Consider the following 18,494-nt stretch of genomic DNA (forward strand, 5'->3'; position numbering starts at 1 on the left):
CTCTTCTAAGAGCTCATAGGCTTCATTGGCACTCCTTCTCATGAATGCCCCACAAGCTACAATGTCAATGAGAGTGCGGGTAGTAGCGCTCAACCCATTGTAAAAATTATGAACTAGCATGCACTTTTCTATTCCGTGGTGAGAACACTTTCTGATCAGGTCTTTAAATCTCTCTCAAATATCATAAAGAGATTCATTGTCAAGCTGGTAGAAGTTGTTGATTTCCCTTCTCAGTTTGGCAGCTTTGGTTGGAGGAAAAAGTTTGAAAGGAACATCAGAGCCAGTTCATCCCAAGTGTTGATTGAGTTAGGTGGCAGAGACACCAACCAACTCTTAGCTCGTTCCTATAGTGAGAATGGGAACTAACTCCATTCATCTTGAATGTTTGACAAAGCTCCACGAAGTTAGCGAAATGCATGTTATGGTCTTCTGGCAATAGTCCCCAAAACTAGACTATGGATTGAACCATCTCAAGAATGCTTGGCTTGATCTCAAAATTATTTTCTTCAATGTCATGGTGGGTACCACATAATCCCTCAAGCTTCTATCAACTGCATTGTAACCATTAACCTAGTCTTATACGACACCCCATTATTTAGCCATGGTTTCTTCTAACTCAACCCTTGTAGAAGATCTTTCAAACCTCTTGTTTCTTCTGTTTTCCTACATGTCCTCTCAATTTTAAGATAAACAAGTACTCTTGTAGTTGGTCCTGGACGGCGCATAAACTACATGCTTCTGAGTAAAGATAAAAATTGATACAAACAAATTAGCAAAAAGCAGAAAGAGAAAACAAAATTAGAATAAAATTCAATTGTTTTAATATTAACTAAAAACAATCTCTGATAACGGTGCCAAAAACATGTTATGATAAATCCAACATGCAAGTATACGTATCCTTCATAGGTAATAGACTCACAAGAGTGAGGTCGATGTCATAAGCACTATATTAATTACCAAACAATAAAATCCTAATTCTATTTGGTGACAATAATAATTGAGAAAAGGAGTTTAAAATCTATTGAAAAAGAAAACAAAATGAAATTAAAGTGCAATTTTGTTAGGTTGTTATTAGTACTATTTTAAGGTTAATTTTAATATGTTTTTAAATAGTTTTACTCTTGTTTGGAGCAATTTCACGCTTTTTATCTTTTATTTTTGCAGATTTAAAATATAGGAAGAATAGAAAATATCAAAAGAATAAGATGAAAAAAAAAAAAGATAAAAAGATCACATAAAAGATAACTGTGCTCAAAGTGGGGGTCATGCCTAGGCATGGAAATAGCAGGATGCGACACGTGTCAATGAAAGCCTTGAAGATGTGAGGAATTGCAACACGGGCCGCGACATAGGAAGTGCATGCTGCGGCCTGCCCATATAATTCAAGGAAGAATATGATTTTTAGCGTGGGTTATCATTTTCTATCTTTTTTATCCCTTTATTATTGGCTATAAAGAAGTGGACTTCAATGGTTTTCAACAAGCAATTCCGAAGGAAATCAGAAGCACTCAAAGGAGTACGAATTTTGGAGATCGAATTCAATACTGGAGGCGTTTTCAAGAGGGTTTTCAACATTCTTTTCTTCCCTATTTTCTTCTCTATTCTGAAATTAATGTGTGAAATTACTACGATGAACATAAGTAGCTAAATAGTTCATTAGGGTCTAGATGGAGATTGTCTTACATTGATTCATGGTTTTAATATGATTTAATTTCCTCTCAATTTCTATGTATTCTATTTCATTCGTACTTATTTTCTCTTAATTACCTGATCACCAATTAAATATTTATGATTTTGATGCGAAATTTGAGAAGTGAGTGTCAATTATGCTATAGTGAAATAGGAACAAATTTCGATATAAGATGAGAGTACCTATATTGTTTAGATAGATTATAAGGCTTTTGTGTTGAAATACCTATTACATGTTTAATTTATTACGAGAGTAAAAAATTACATGTAATTGAGGTTTATATATTTAAGAAGACTATAAATTACCTTAGTAAACCTACTATTGCGTAGAATTTTGTAATAGGAATATAATCATGTTAAACCATAATCAATATATGCAATTGAAATCGAAAGCCCTAACTTTTATTCATCGTTAATTTCCTTCTTAATTTACCTGCTTTTTATTTTCACTATTTTTATTGTTTTCTAGTTTAATTTTTTCTTAAATTTTATATAATTAAATAGAAGTAAAGATTTAATTTTAAAGTATTTAACTACAATCCTTGTGGGATCGACCTCACTCTTTGTGAGTCTATAACTTGTTAACGATACGTATACTTGCGTGTTGAAAATACCACAACAAATTTAACAATTATTAAAGCTTTTCGTGATTAATTTCAATTGAATCTACTTTATATGGTTTAACATAATTTAATTCCCAAATTCAAATTTTCATGTGATAACGAATTCAGTAAAAAACTTATAATCGGGCTAGGACATATAAATCTCAATTTATATGAAATTTTTTTACTCTCGTGATAAATTTAAACATATACGAGGTATTAAGCATAAAAATCATAAATGCTACACAAACCATATAGGTACTCTCATCGTATATCAAAATCGATGTATATTTTACTATAATATAATCAACACTCAATTCTCAGAATTTGCATTGAAATCATAAATAATTAATTGGTGATCAAACAATTAAAAGTAATTAAGTACGAATGAAATAGATGCACATAAAAAAATTAAGGATGAACTAAATTACATTAAAACCAAAATAAAGTGTCAAACACTCTCCATTAACACCCTAATAAAAAGTCTAGTTACTCATAATCATTGAAAACAACTGACAACAACTAATTAAGAACATAAGATAAGAGTAGAAAAAAAGAACTCGTTGAAAAATATTGATAAAAGTCTCCAGAGCCGCTTTCTGCTTCAATTTATATCCCTAATGATTGTTGCTTTGAAAAAGTGTCAGAAGGGTCCATTATATAGCCTTCCAGCAGGGTTAAAACCCTAATTTTCGTCCTTTAAAACATGTGGACCGTGACACAACCTTGTAGTGGGATTTTTGGTAGCGAGTTTCCTAGTGTGATGACTGATAATTTTTTGACCATAACTCTTTCATTACTGCTCCAAATTGGATGATTTAAGATTTTTGGAAAGCTAAAAGAGAGATCTAGAGCTTTTATTCACAACATTTTTCCTCAAAGTGAATACATCACAATTTAAAGTTAGCTTGAAGCTTCAAACTTTATTTTCAATCACAAATGGAGCGTGTTGAGCATCCAAAACTTAGAATTTTTACCACTTATATCCTAGAACTCTAAATTCCATGATAATTCATCATATTCATCTCATTTAACAAGTTTAACACGTTTCTTCTCATTTTTAATTTATATTATGAATTTTACCATTAAAACGTGAAACAAATAGAAAACAAGCTTTATTCTGCACAAAATGAATATAATAATTTGAAATAAACCTCTAAAATACTTTGTAAAATGCACCTAAAACTAGCCTATCAATGACACACTGAGGCTCAAGTTGAACGTCAACCTGAGCACTCAGTATGATGTCTGGTGATGCCTAGGGGCTTAACCACCACTTGGATGATAGGTTCTTCTGATTCCCAGTCTCATATGTTATTTTGGGAGCAAAACAATAATAATGTTGAAGGTACGTAGAATTGCATTTTCTGAGTGACAAAACCACAACACGTGTGGAATACGTTAACTTGGGCAATAAGTGCCAGGCGAACTGCCACTCTGGGTGCCCACCTTTTCATTTGGGCATTAGATGAATGTATTTGCTTCCTAAAAGCACTACTATCTTCATTGTTTATGAATATAAAGAAAATACCCAAGAGACGTTTTTTGAACTCTCGAGGGTTACATGTGTTAACCTGGGAAACTATAGATAGTCTGCGAGCCTGCATTAGTCGCCCAGGTCTTTGGCAATGTTCCCGAAATATGTTTTGTTGATGTCTAATAACCTGACTTCAGTTTTGTCTAATTTGCACAGGCATTACTCGGTGGAGCTAAATTGTTGCCCGAATCACATTGTCAACCTACATATATGTGCGCCTTCATGATGTCATTGATAAAAACTCATGTCCTGTCATTGTTCCTTTTTGAATTTGAGGAATCAGGGTCCAAAGAAGTTTCAAAAAAACCTTAACCCTCGCCTTCTTGCCGCCCAGGCTGATTGAATGTCAACTTGGGGTGCCTAGTGTGCACCTTGTATCTCCATGTTCGATCTCCAAGGTCTAAAATTAGGCTAGGGCATGTCTCTCATGTATTCTAGTGTAATGGCTAAGCATAACTCACATAGGAAGTTATTGGCAACCAAAATTGATGGGAGCTAGGACACAAGTTGTCAGCCTGGGCACCCAGTACCTGTGTTGGGCCTAGGTTGAGCACCGGGATGTCCATGTGACATCCTCAGTTTCATTATTCATTTTAAGGTCATTTTGACCTACTTGTTGAAGGATAACTCTCAAAAACGACATTGTTGGATCTTGGTGCTGACCTGGGTTCTCCTTGTGTGCATGTAATATTGCCCAATTCTGAGATGCATGGCTCAAGGGTTGTTTGCTTCGTGCTACGTGCTAAAAATAGTATCTATGTCATCAAGCCAATATTTTGGGTAAACAGAATTTATGATAAAGTTAGTACAATTTTATACAACCTATTAATAAAAATCAATATCAAATATAATACTATATTAAATAATACCTATACAATGCTATGTAATACAAATAACACAGTCTTAATAGGTATACTATAAACTTACCATACGTTATTCAGACGGTAGGGAGACTTTGTTAATTTGTGAAAAATCGTGTTTTTGCAAATGTCAATTATATATAAGAAAATATAAAACAGTATGCGTCTGCAGAAGCAGAAAGTACTACAGCAAAACAGAACTGGCAGAATATAAAATATTTGCATAAAAATAAATAACTTGACACAAGAGATTTATACGTGGTATTAGTGTTCTCACGAACACTCCTAGTCCACGGGGCCACGCCCAGAGAATGAAATCAATTAATAAAGTATCAAAATTACAAAGAAAATTGACTTAAACAAGTTTAGACTCCCTCTAAAGTATTGCCGCAATCCTTTGTAATCCACTTTATGAATCTGACTTCTTGAAACACCTTCAAGCCCGAACTCCCTTCGTCTTTGAAGTGTGAGTGCTTACTTCCTCCCGAAGTAAGGCTTCAACAAGTCTTCTCCCGAAGACCAAGTGCTTACTTCCTCCCAAAGTAAGGCTTTATCAAGTCTTCTCCCGAAGACAAATCTCTTGTTCAATCAAGTAGTTCTTCACAACCTCTAGGACAGAGTAAGAACAGAAATAAACTACTAGAACCTAGATGAACAACTAGGCTCTCACAAAACAAAGATAACTCTCTTCTCTCAAAAGATAAATGCAAAAAATGAATAATGGAAGAGCTGATTCGAATGGTTGCTCTCTAGGCTCTATTTATAGAACATAGAAACCAAAGAGGCAACCACAAGTTCGAATCTACAGCTGTACAAAAACTTTCCAAAGAAAACATGATCTGCAACAGCAGATTCGGATGCTGACGCAGCAGATCAAACCAGAAACTGGAAACTTGCTATAATCGGGTCCGATCCTCTATTAATGCTTGATTCCTGCCAAAAACAGATTAGATATTCTGATTGTATCAAGATACAATCGAAATCAATAAGAAAAAGGCAATAATTAAAGTTTCCCTAAAAAAAGATAACTTTCCAAAAGAGAATTGCTTCTCTTTTAAGAAGTTTCCAAATAAAAGAAAGTCCAGCTGAAAAGTGCAACTTTCCTAACAAGGAAAAGAGCAACTACAATCCGAATAAATAAGGTAAGAAATCGGTTTTGAATGCACAAGAATCTTACCATAAAAGAAAAAATATTTTGTCAACTAGCTTGCCAAAAAAAAGACTTTACAATCTCCCCCTCTAGCACTTTAGATGAACAAAATATTTTTTAACACAAAGTACCTGCAAATTAAAGTTAGCAAGAACAAATAACAACTCCCCCTGAGTAACACACTCGAAATTGTAAAACAACAAAACAACATGCTAACTTTTGATCTAAATAAGTTCACAAGTACCAAACACAACTCCCCCTGGAAAAAGGGTCCAGAGTTGATAAAAACAAATTGAATGCTCAATAAAATGCACATTAATTAAATTATATTTTGACAACTAAATTGCCAAAAAAGGACCTAACAATCTCCCCCTTTGGCACTTTAGATAATCAAAATATTATTAATTAACAAACACCTATAAAACAAAGTTAGCGAAACAAACATAAAAAACTCCCCCTAAGAAGCACAACATTAAACCAAAAAAAAAATAAAAAGCTAACTTTGACCAAAGACGAACACAAACACAAACACAAACCTCAACTCCCCCTAGACAGTTGAGTATACAATTGAAAACCCAATTACTCCCCCTTTTTGTTTATCTATAAGGGCCAAAGACAAAAAGAAATGAAAATATAGAAATATGTCCAACAAAAACAAAAAGAAAGAAAACTTATGCCCCACAAAGCTTGATTAATGAGGACAGCTGCTTGGACATCTCTTGCTGAACCTCCTCCATGGCAGCAAGACGATTGGAGCAGCAAGAGGAGCATTTGAGGGGGCTTGTTCGGATTCCACCATTTTCCTTGGATGCCCTAGGTTCTTAGTTTTAGCCATGAATTTCTGAAAGTAAGAATGAGAAACAAAGAAGCTAGAACACAAAGAAATAGGGATTGGGTAGCTAGGTTATGAAAATAAAAGACAAAGGAAGTTGGTTTATATAATCATGTGAGAGAGGATCAAAAGAGGAAACCAACTTAAAAAGAGAAACTACCAGCCCAAGAACACAAAAGGAAACCACCCCACTATCTTGCAAATTTTTTTTTTTTTTCTCCTTTCCTTTTTCTTAAAAAAAAAACAGTAAAAGGAAACTAGAATTACCAACCATATTTCCAAAAAAAAAAGTCAATCTTTCAAGATTAAAGACACATTACCATATAAAAGATTAATCTTTAAATGGAAACATATCAAAATAAATCAAAGAAGAATAAATGTTGATACTTACCATTTAAGCACAAAATTTCCTTAGCCCATGAATCAAGTCACACGCCTCCCTCTCCTTTTTTTTTTTAATTTTTTTTTTATTTTTAAGAAACTGAAAAAATAAAATAAAATGTGTACAATAAATATATGAGATTCTACACAAGCAATGGAATCAAAAATCCTTGAAAATTGACAAAATAAAATCCATGTTATGCTTTTTAAAGAAAATAACTAATTAGTATCTCAGGAACAAATCATACTTAATTGATGTTAAGGAAAAAGATATGCATGTTACTAAAAATTGTGAATCAGGATTATCAATTTGATTCAGTAGAGGAGACTTACAAATTTGAACACACTTGTCAGACATAAGTGTGTGCAGTGAAAATAGGATCATTGTCCTTGGCAAGATTTTTCATTTTCGCCTTTTTCAAATTGATCCCGCAACTGGATGCTATCACACCATACTGAAGGTAGCCCTTTTCTATGGTAGTGCATCCTCATCATAGTTGCTAATTACAATGTTCCAGCTTACTCAACAGATGGCTTTCACACCTCAGTATGGGTAGCTCTATTCCAGCAAGGGGCCTGACAAGTCTGAAACAAAAATTGCTCAACTCTGTATAAGGACATTATTTAATCCTAGACACAAATAAAGAGTAACATGAACCTTTTAACACAACATCACAAAGTATGATAAGAATGAGATCCTAACTAATTATAATCCAAAAGCATAAACATGATTTGTGAAATTACAAAGAAAGAAGATTAAATGCTAAAGAAGAATCACATAACAATATTGTACAAAAATATGAACAAGAGAGATTTAAACAATACAAACTCCCAAAGACTTTCTGAGGGAGTCAAAGAGACTTGAATCTAGGGCCTTTGTGAAAATATCAGCTAATTGTTTTTCAGTATCAACATATTCTAATTGCAAAGATTTATTTTCAACAAGTTCCCTGATAAAGTGATGCCTTATATCAATGTGCTTTGTTCTAGAATGTTGAACAGGATTTTTGGAAATATTTATGGCACTAGTGTTATGACAAAAGATAGTCAAAACACCCAATTCAAATCCATAATCAATCAACATTTGTTTCAACCATAACAGTTGAGTACAACAACTGCCAGCAGCTATGTACTCAGCTTCGCAGTGGTCAAAGAAATGGAATTTTGTTTCCTGCTATGCCAAGATACTAGATTATTCCCAAGAAAGAAACACCCTCCACTTGTGCTCTTTCGATCATCAGCATTGCCTGCCCAATCTGCATCACTAAAACAAGCAAGATTAGAATTAGTATCTTTCGAGTACCAAATTCCATAATCAAGAGTGCTATTAACATATCGAATAATCCTTTTTACAGCTGATACATGAGATTCCATAGGATTACTTTGATATCTAGCACAAACTCCCACACTGTAGCAAATATCAGGACGACTAGCAGTTAAATACAAGAGACTTCCAATCATGCTACGATAAAGTGTAGTGTCTACCTTTACTCCATTCTCATCTTTTGTCAATTTCAATGTGGTGCTCATTGGAGTACTTACCTGCTTAGCCGATTCAAGACCAAATTTCTTGACAAGGTTCTTAGCATACTTACTTTGAGATACAAATGTACCTCCTTCCATTTGTCTCACTTGAAGACCCAAAAAGAAAGTAAGCTCACCAACCATGCTCATTTCAAATTCATTCTTCATTTGATCAACAAAAACCTGCACTTCATGGTTAGATGTAGAACCAAAAACTATATTATCAACATAAATTTGAGCAGTGATAAAATCAGATTTTATATGCTTGATGAAAAGAGTTTTATCAACACTAACAAATATATATCGTTTACCATTCAAACTTTCAACTTGGATTGGACCCATAAGATCCATGTGAAGCAATTCCAATACTTTTGAGGTATTGATATCAGACACAAGCTTGTGAGTGATTTTTAATTGCTTCTCAAGTTGACACGGTTCACACTTACCAACACTTTCTTTACCAAGCTTGGGAAGTCCTCGAACAATACCTGCATTTGACAATTTTTTCAGGTTTTTATAATTAATATGCACAAGCTTGGCATGCCACAAATCTGTGGTGTTGTTGATAGCTGAATGACAAGTAAACACAGGGGTTAGAGTATAACAGTTATCATTGGATCGAAATCCTTGCAAGATACATTCATTATCATCATTAAGAACATAACAATGATCACTATCAAATGAAACAGTATACCCTTGGTCACAAATTTGACTAATGCTAAGTAAATTAGCCCTTAGTCCTTCAACTAACATCACATTTTTCAGTCTAGGTAACCCTTCAAAATTTAGAGTTCCCATACGAACAACTTTTCCAGATAAGCCATTACCAAAAATGACTTCTCCACATTGCATAGGCCAAATGTTAGTCAAAAAGTCCTTGTCACCTGTCATATGTCTAGAACAACCACTGTCAAAATACCACATTTGAGATGCAGCAGTTTTATCAGAAAAACCAGCTAGACAATTTTTTTTCACCCATATTTGTTTCAAACCTTTATGCTTCTTTTGAGATTTTTCCAAATTACCAAAATGATTTGTTTTAAACAGATTTTTCAACGTGAAACATTTAGGTCTGATATGTCCTTTTCTACCACAAAAATGACAAGTGGGAACAAAACTTTTTATGTAAAGCCCGCTTAGTTAATTTGGAAATTAGCAGTTGTTTATGTTTAATTATGAAATTATTTATAGCTATTTAAATAATTTATTATACTGTTATTTATGGAATTCAGAAATGCATGGTTATGTTATTCAGTAGTTTTCATATTTTGCATTTCCGGTGCCCGGTAATTTGGAACTCCTCAAGGCTTGGCTCGCGGTAGAAATCACAACTTAGTATGTTAGTAGTTTGGGGACGGGTTTTAGACATTGGGAATGTCGGGAATGGCCGGGAATTTAGAATTTCCCAAAATACCCCTTTAGTGTGTTTTATGTGATTTTAGTGTGGAGGGGCAAAATGGTCTTTTTGCCCCAATGATATTTTTGTCTTTTGGTGATTTTATTTAATTGAAAAAGACTTTTTAAATGCTTATTACTTTGCTGAAATAGGGTTAATATATGTTAAGTGATTTATTAGTTTATTTTTCAAAATTTCAAAGTTTAGAAAAAATAGAAAATTGGAAGCTTTTTCTCTCTTTTCTCTCTCTCTTTTTCGGCTGAAAACTTGGGGTTCAAGAGCTAGATTTTTGTGGTGATTCAAGCATTTGTTTGCAAACTCTAGTGATCTCTTGATTGTGGTATGTATTTCTTATTTGTCTTTCTTTGTTTTCTTGAAAAAAATGATGAATTATGGAGTGAAATGCATGCTTTTTGATGTTGTTGCTGCTGCTTGTGTTTGTTGCTGTTTTTATGTTTAAAATGTTGAATTAATTATGTTTAGTTAGGTTGAAATGCATGCTAGTTGTTCTTGCTTGAGTTGGTTAATTTTCTTGTTAAGAAACTAAGGTTTTCAAGTAAAAAATTGAGAAATTGGTGGTTGTAGTTATTGCATGAATTAGGTTTTGTTTTCTGCAGTGTTTCTATGCTTGATTATGTGATTCTAAGCTAGCTTTGAGGCTTGTGAGTGAGCTTTAGCCAAGTTTGAGTTTTAACTCAAAGCTTGGAGCTCACATGGTGATTTTTGTTTCTGAGTATTCTGGGTTATTTTGAGGCCTTAGAAATGTTCTAGGGAAGGTTTAGAACAGGTCTGGAAAGTTTGAATCAATTTGGGGTTGAATTGGTCGAGTTATGAAAATTTGATGTTGCTGCCTGCGAGGAACCGGAATTCCGGTTGTGCATCCGACTCGGATGAGGGTCCCGACTTCGAACCGGAATTCCGGTTGGGCAACCGGTCTACCAGTTGGGGAATTTTCAGAAACCCTAGTTTTCCTCGTTTTTATGTTTTAGGGGGTATTGCCATGCTTTTTATCGATAGGGAAACTTTTAGTTCCTAGTTTAAGTCCCCGGGAAGTGATTTAGCGTGTCACTTATAGTGTTGTGATTTTTATGGTTTAGGAGCCAGTAATCCGCCGCTCAGCTAAAGTTCCAGTCAGGTTGACCGGCACACCTGCATTCGGAATCCAGGTAAGATTAGTATAACAGTATGCATATGTAGATTACATGTTTAGCGTGCATGTAGGAAGCCTATTAGATTACATTAGTTATGTATTTTGGCTTCGAACCATCCAACCCTGTCACGTCGGTACAGGCTGGAGTATGACCAGCAGCCGGAGTATGACCGGTTCGACCGATCAGGCTGACATATGGTTGGTGGTTCCGTGCTATTGACCTATCCCGTCGGTACAGGCTGGAGTATGACCAGCAGCCGGAGTATGACCGGTTCGACCGATCAGGAGGATACTTGTCAATAGTACCGTCCCTGTGAACGTTCAAAACTCAGTACCATGTTGGACATGGCAAGATAGTGGCTCAGTACCATGTTGGACATGGCAGTAGCGGGACTCAGTATCGTGTTGGACACGGCAGTTAGAATTATGTATGAGTATTATTATGCTTTTCTTACTGAGTCTGTCGACTCACAGTTTACGTTTATGTGTAGGTAAAGGCAAGGCTATAACTGATGGACCGTGAGCGAGCTTATGAGATTGTACATGTCGGGGCAATTAGGCCTGGAGCGTACGATCCTCGGGACAGCAAGGCTGATTTTTGTAACTGGTCGTTAGACGACCTTTAATTTATGTAACAGTTAAACAGTTAAATCTTTTTGTAAATGATTTTATAATCGGGATCCCGAGTCTTTTGTAATATTGTTTTATAAGTTTAATTAAAAAGCAAAATTTTAATTAATCACGTTTTCCCATAAACCTCGTTGATTAGCAACGAGCTGCACAGTACATTTAAAAATCACCTAATACGCCTAAGGTAGTTAGGGTGTTACATTTTACCTGAGATCTTACTCTTTTCAAAAATCCTGGAGATTTTGCGACATCAGAAACTGCTCCTGCTACAACAGGCTGTGAAACTGTTGCAGCAGACTTTGTAGCCTCAGAATGGTTCGTTGGAACACTAGATTTTACAAACTTTGTGACTCCAGAACTTTCCATCCCATTTGATCCAATGCCTGCGAAACCTCTTTGACCTGCATTCTGAGCTTTTTCAAAAATAGAAGATCTAGGGATAAGCATTTGAACATTTTTCTTAAAATTTTCAAGTTCCTTTTTTAAGAGAGTGATTTTTTCATCTTTATCACAAACACTTGTCTCATACTCTTTTATTTTCAATTGACACATTTCAATTTGATGAGACAATTTTTTATTCAATTTATTCAACTCTCTATTTTCAAAAGCAACCTGAATCCATTTTTCATACATGACTTTGTATGATTCAGCAAGAGACTCTTCACAGATTTCAGACTCATCTGAATCTGATTCCTCTTGTTCGGTGGTATTATTTAAACATACCAATCTAGCTTTCACCTGTGAATCACACAACACATTAGTCATAATAGAAGTTAGGGCAACATTTTAAGAATTATCTTCATCACTTTCGGTTTCATCATCACTCCAAGTGACATTGAAACTTTTCTTATTCTTTTTCAAAGTGTTTGCACACTCAGCTTGAATATGCCCAAAACCTTCACATTCCCTGCACTGAATTCCCTTTTTGTTAGAGACAGATGGTTTAATAAAAGTATTACCTTTTGAACCTTTCGAAATATTCTTTTTATTTCCCATCTTTTTCATATATTTTTGAAAATTCTTTGTTAATACAGCAATCTCATCATCACATTCACTATCAGAATTTTCATTATCAGCAACTTTCAAAGCAATACTTTTACCTTTATCAACAATGGATTTGGGTTTGTCCTTTTGTTTAATCTGTTGATTTAATTCAAAAGTACGTAAAGAACCCATCAATTCTTCCACCTTCATTGTGCTAAAATCTTTAGCTTCCTCCATTGCCAAAAGTTTAGTATCGAACCTCTCTGGAAGAACTCTAACAATTTTTCTCACAAGAACAGAATCATCAAGCTTTTCACCAAGAGCAAAATATTCATTAGCAATATCAGATAATTTTTCATAGAATTCAGTTGGGGTTTCATTATCTGACATCATAAGATCATCAAATTTGGTCTGAAGCATAATATATCTAGAACGTTTAACATCAGATGTTCCTTCAAACTGAGTTTGAAGGATCTGCCAAGCATCCTTAGCAGATTCACAAGAAGATATAAGCTTAATATAACCTTCACCTACTCCATTAAATATGGCATGTAAAGCTTTGCTATTATAAGCAGACAAATTATCATCTTCAGTAGACCATTCAAGTTCAGATTTTAATTTAGAATTACCTTCAGAATCTACCACAACATGAGGAGACCATCCTGAAAGAACCATCCTCCATGCTTTCTCATTTTGAGACTTGATAAAGGCTCTCATTCTAACCTTCCAATAAGGATAGTTGGAATCATTGAGGAGTGGTGGGCGAACAATAGAAGTTCCTTCTGCAAAGGGAAACATATTGCAAAAACACAAGAAAACGTTAAAAGGACCACACTTAGAGTTTAGTGTCCCGCTCTGTTACCAATTGAAAAACCGTGTTTTTGCAAATGTCAATTATATATAAGAAAATATAAAATAGTATGCGTCTGCAAAAGCAGAAAGTAATTCTGCTACAACAAAACAGAACTGGCAGAATATCAAATATTTGCAGAAAAATAAATAACTTGACACAAGAGATTTATACGTGGTATCAGTGTTCTGACGAACACTCCTAGTCCACGGGGCCACACCCAGAGAATGAAATCAATTAATAAAGTATCAAAATTACAAAGACAATTGACTTAAACAAGTTTAGACTCCCTCTAAAGTATTGTCGCAATCCTTTGTAATCCACTTTATGAATCTGACTTCTTGAAACACCTTCAAGCCCGAACTCCCTTCGTCTTTGAAGTGTGAGTGCTTACTTCCTCCTGAAGTAAGGCTTCAACAAGTCTTCTCCCGAAGACAAACTGCTTACTTCCTCCCGAAGTAAGGCTTTATCAAGTCTTCTCCCGAAGACCAATCTCTTGTTCAATCAAGTAGTTCTTCACAACCTCTAGGACAGATTAAGAACAGAAATAAACTACTAGAACCTAGATGAACAACTAGGCTCTCACAAAACAAAGATAACTCTCTCCTCTCAAAAGATAAATGCAAAAATGAATAATGGAAGAGCTGATTCGAATGGTTGCTCTCTAGGCTCTATTTATAGAACATAGAAACCAAAGAGGCAACCACAAGTTCGAATCTACAGCTGTACAAAAACTTTCCAAAGAAAACACGATCTTCAGCAACAGATTCGGATGCTGACGCAGCAGATCAGACCAGAAACTGGAAACTTGCTATAATCGGGTCTGATCCTCTATTAATGCTTGATTCCTGCCAAAAACAGATTGGATATTCTGATTGTATATCGAAATCAATAAGGAAAAGGCAATAATTAAAGTTTCCCTAAAAAAAGACAACTTTTCAAAAGAGAATTGCTTCTCTTTTAAGAAGTTTCCAAATAAAAGAAAGTCCAGCTGAAAAGTGCAACTTTCCTAACAAGGAAAAGAGCAACTACAATCCGAATAAACAAGGTAAGAAATCGGTTTTGAATGCACAAGAATCTTACCATAAAAGAAAAAATATTTTGTCAATGAACTTGCCAAAAAAAGACTTTACAATTTATTTTTCTGGACTTTGGAATAATATTAGTGATATTATGTAAAAAGAATTATGAAATGATAGCCGAAACAGATGGCAGAGAAGTTGGTCCTCTTACAACCACTCAATAATTGGATAAAGCAAAGGAAATGAATTAAGGGTCCCATGAATTGAATATTTCGGAAAAAGGGCTTTCTCAAACTTAGGCCTTAAGCAAACCCACTCTGAGGAGCCTTTCACGCTCAAAAGCAAATTCGGCCACCATCGATAATGCCGGCCTCTTTTTGTTCTTCATTTTGCTTCAAACTTGGTCAATATATAAAAGTTTATACCAATTTATTTATTTAAAAATATAGAATTCGATAACATTAATAATAGTATTACAACTCGTAATAATGTTAGAGACTAATAATATTTCTTAGGATATTGATGAGCTCACACATATGAATGTAAAGCATGGTAAACTTGGTCATTCAGTACAAAAAATTCAATGGATGTCAGGCCAACTAGGCAGACGGAGATTGATTGATGAAATATGGTCCATTGCATTAATTGATAGAGTTACACATTTTTTCTTTCAAACTTCATTGAGAACCCAAAAGTGAGAAAATGAAATTCACATGAGTCTCTGAGATCCAAGTTGTGAATTGCAATACTATGATATCCTAGTTGTCAACATTAGAAAACTAGATTAATTAATTTCACATCTCAACAAAAACTATATTCTAATTGTATCATATATCAATTTGTTATTTAATTTATTCCTTGCAATGGGAATGACGCATCCTGTACTTACAAAGTTTAAAGTTCTTGATTCAATATTGTATTGTATTGCTAATGAAATAGGAAAATATGAGACTTGAGACAATTATACAGTCTTTACTCAAACATGAGACTAGACATCCTTCGAATCAAAAATTGTCTTTCTAGTCAGAAATTATAGTCCTGACGATTTTATTTTACTCTGTTTTTTTTTTAATTTAGATATACGTATTCATTAAATATATATATATAGTAAAAAAGAATATTGGTGATTAAATCACTTACCGTTCGGTTAAATTTCTAAAGTTAAGTGTATTATTTTACTAATTTAATTTTTTATTTTTTTAATCATTTTATTTATAAATTTAGTATTACCTGCACCAACTCCAAGAATAATACAGTTCAAAAACAGTAAAATAATCTTATCTAATATTTTAGCACAGTCCAAAAGAGTGTTGCAAGACAAACGAGCCTTCTAATGTCACACTTGGCATTGGATTATCAGTAGTGGATCAAGGACCGTTGTTGATTGAAAACAATTCCAAACCGGCTAAATCCAAAGAGCCATTCGAAGTGGGTAGAGTCAACCAAGTGAAATGAAAGACAAAGTCAACTTTATATGAAGGGAAATTCACATTGCCCAATCCACCTTCCACACACATCTAAAGTATAGTAAGAATTCTACAAATATACATACTTTTATGTTCTAAAACCCAATTAAACAACAACAAAAGAAAAAGAGAAGAGAAGAAAAGGGAGCCTCTTCAATCCTGTAAAGCACAGTGGCCGACGAAATGATTGACTACAAAGCTGATTGGTCGAGAAACTATATAGTGAATACATAACAAAGATAATAAAACATTTGTTTTTTTGAGGTAAAGGGTGAAAAAAAAGAAGAAGAAAAAATGCCCTCTCCAAGGCTGAAAGAGGCCTCACAAGTATTCCTCTACAGCTGCTGCCCAACACCCTTGTTCAACGTGACAGAGTCACAAAAGACAGTCTCCAAGTCCGGCAGCACTTCCTCCGATTGGCGCCGAGATTTTGTGCAAACCACAGCAGCTTCCATCTTCCCAAATACCCGCTTCACCAACCATGAGACTCTTCCTTCTTTAGAAGAGTCATTCCTTGAGTTCATTAAAGCCTACCCTCAATACTATGAAACTCATCAAGTTGATGATATAAGAGATCAAGAATACTACCACCTTTCATTGTCCAACCATGCCTGCCTTGATTACATCGGTATTGGTTTGTTCTCTTTTGACCAATTACAAAAGCAGAAAGACCCACAATTTCCATCTTCGTCTTGTTCCTCTCCTTCTCTCTTTTCATCTCCTTCCCAGAGTTTGAGTTTTCCTTTCTTTAGCATATCGTATAAGACAGGTAATTTAAAGGTGCAATTACTTCATGGTGGACAGGAATCAGAGCTCGAATCTTCCATGAAAAGAAGGATAATGGAATTTCTTAATATTTCAGAAAGTGATTACAGCATGGTTTTCACAGCCAACAGAACATCAGCTTTCAAACTTGTTGCTGATTCTTACCCCTTCAAAACTAGTAGTAAGCTTTTGACAGTTTATGATTATGAGAGTGAAGCAGTGGAGTCAATGATTAATAGCTCAGAGAAACGAGGAGCTCATGCCATGTCAGCAGAATTTTCATGGCCAAGGTTGAGGATCCACTCATCGAAATTGAGGAACATGTTGGTCAGCAAGAAGAAACAAAAGAAGAAGAGGGGGCTTTTTGTGTTCCCACTACACTCAAGAGTCACAGGAGCAAGATACCCTTATTTGTGGATGAACGTTGCACAGGAGAACGGTTGGGATGTATTGATAGATGCTTGTGCACTAGGACCAAAGGACATGGATTGCTTTGGCCTCTCTCTCTTAAGACCTGATTTCCTTATCTGTTCTTTCTACAAGGTTTTTGGAGAAAACCCATCTGGGTTTGGATGCCTCTTTGTCAAGAAGTCTGCCATTTCAAACCTGGAGGATTCTACAAGTACAGGGATTGTTAATATTGTTCCAGCAAAAGAGTTACTTCACTTAGCAGATGAGTCATCTGTTACTGATTTAGAACTTGAGCAGACAACACAAATTGGCTTGGAAGAAGCAGGTTTATCTTCCTCAAGCTCCTTCTCTGGTCCTTTATCGAACCAAACACCGCGGTCACCAAAATTGGAGCACGGAGAGTCCTCCAACATCCAAAATATAGAAATAACTGCAAGATTGGAAGAACCACAAAATCTGGAAATGGGGAAATCAGAGATACCAGTTGAGCATGACAAAAGAACCAGAGCTGGGGCATTAGACTTTGAATGCAGGAGTTTGGATCAAGTGGATTCACTTGGATTGATAATGATTACGAACCGAGCAAGATACTTAATAAACTGGCTGGTCAGCTCTTTGTTGAAGCTTGAACATCCAAATGCAGAGGGATTTCGATTGGTAAAAATATATGGACCAAAGGTAAAATTTGATAGGGGGCCAGCATTGGCATTCAATATATTTGATTGGAAAAGAGAACCGGTTGAACCTGTTCTTGTACAGAAACTTGCAGATAGAAGCAACATATCTCTCAGCTATGGATTCTTACACCACATTCACTTCCCGGATAAGTATGCAGAAGAGAAGAACAGTGTCCTAAAGACAAGAGGAGGAGGATCAAATCAAATAGCTCCCAACAACTTGAAGGGAAAATATGATCAAGGAATAAGTGTGGTTACAGCTGCACTTGGTTTCCTGGCCAATTTCGAAGACACATACAGGCTTTGGGCTTTTGTAGCACAATTCCTAGATGCAGATTTTGTGGAAAAGGAAAGGTGGAGGTATACAGCTCTTAATCAGAATACAATTGAAGTTTAATTTTATTTTTCTTTTCAAGGTTGAAATTTGTTAATTCTTTCATCCAAAGTTTAGAAAACTTGAACTATTTGTGTCAACACAAAATTTTATACATAATACATGTATATTGAAGTATTAATTCTTTCAAGAGAATGGATTCCAACATCTTTCAGAACATCATCACTATGCCGT

At 34.9% G+C, this 18,494-nt stretch overlaps 1 protein-coding gene across 1 annotated transcript; it reads left to right on the plus strand.

The window, feature by feature from the left end:
* Positions 1-15,861: 15,861 nt before the first annotated feature.
* LOC115716811 (uncharacterized) lies at positions 15,862-18,450 on the plus strand. The gene has a single exon (XM_030645718.2). It carries the CDS (start codon positions 16,368-16,370, stop codon positions 18,321-18,323), a length of 1,956 nt encoding a protein of 651 aa, XP_030501578.2. The 5' UTR covers positions 15,862-16,367; the 3' UTR covers positions 18,324-18,450.
* Positions 18,451-18,494: the final 44 nt, after the last annotated feature.

The sequence above is a fragment of the Cannabis sativa genome, chromosome 5, assembly GCF_029168945.1.
Source record: "Cannabis sativa cultivar Pink pepper isolate KNU-18-1 chromosome 5, ASM2916894v1, whole genome shotgun sequence".
NCBI classification, from domain to species: Eukaryota; Viridiplantae; Streptophyta; class Magnoliopsida; order Rosales; family Cannabaceae; genus Cannabis; species Cannabis sativa.

Excerpts from the sequence above, each read along its gene's own strand:
- LOC115716811 (XM_030645718.2), top strand. The coding sequence starts at position 16,368 with ATGCCCTCTCCAAGGCTGAAAGAGGCCTCACAAGTATTCCTCTACAGC.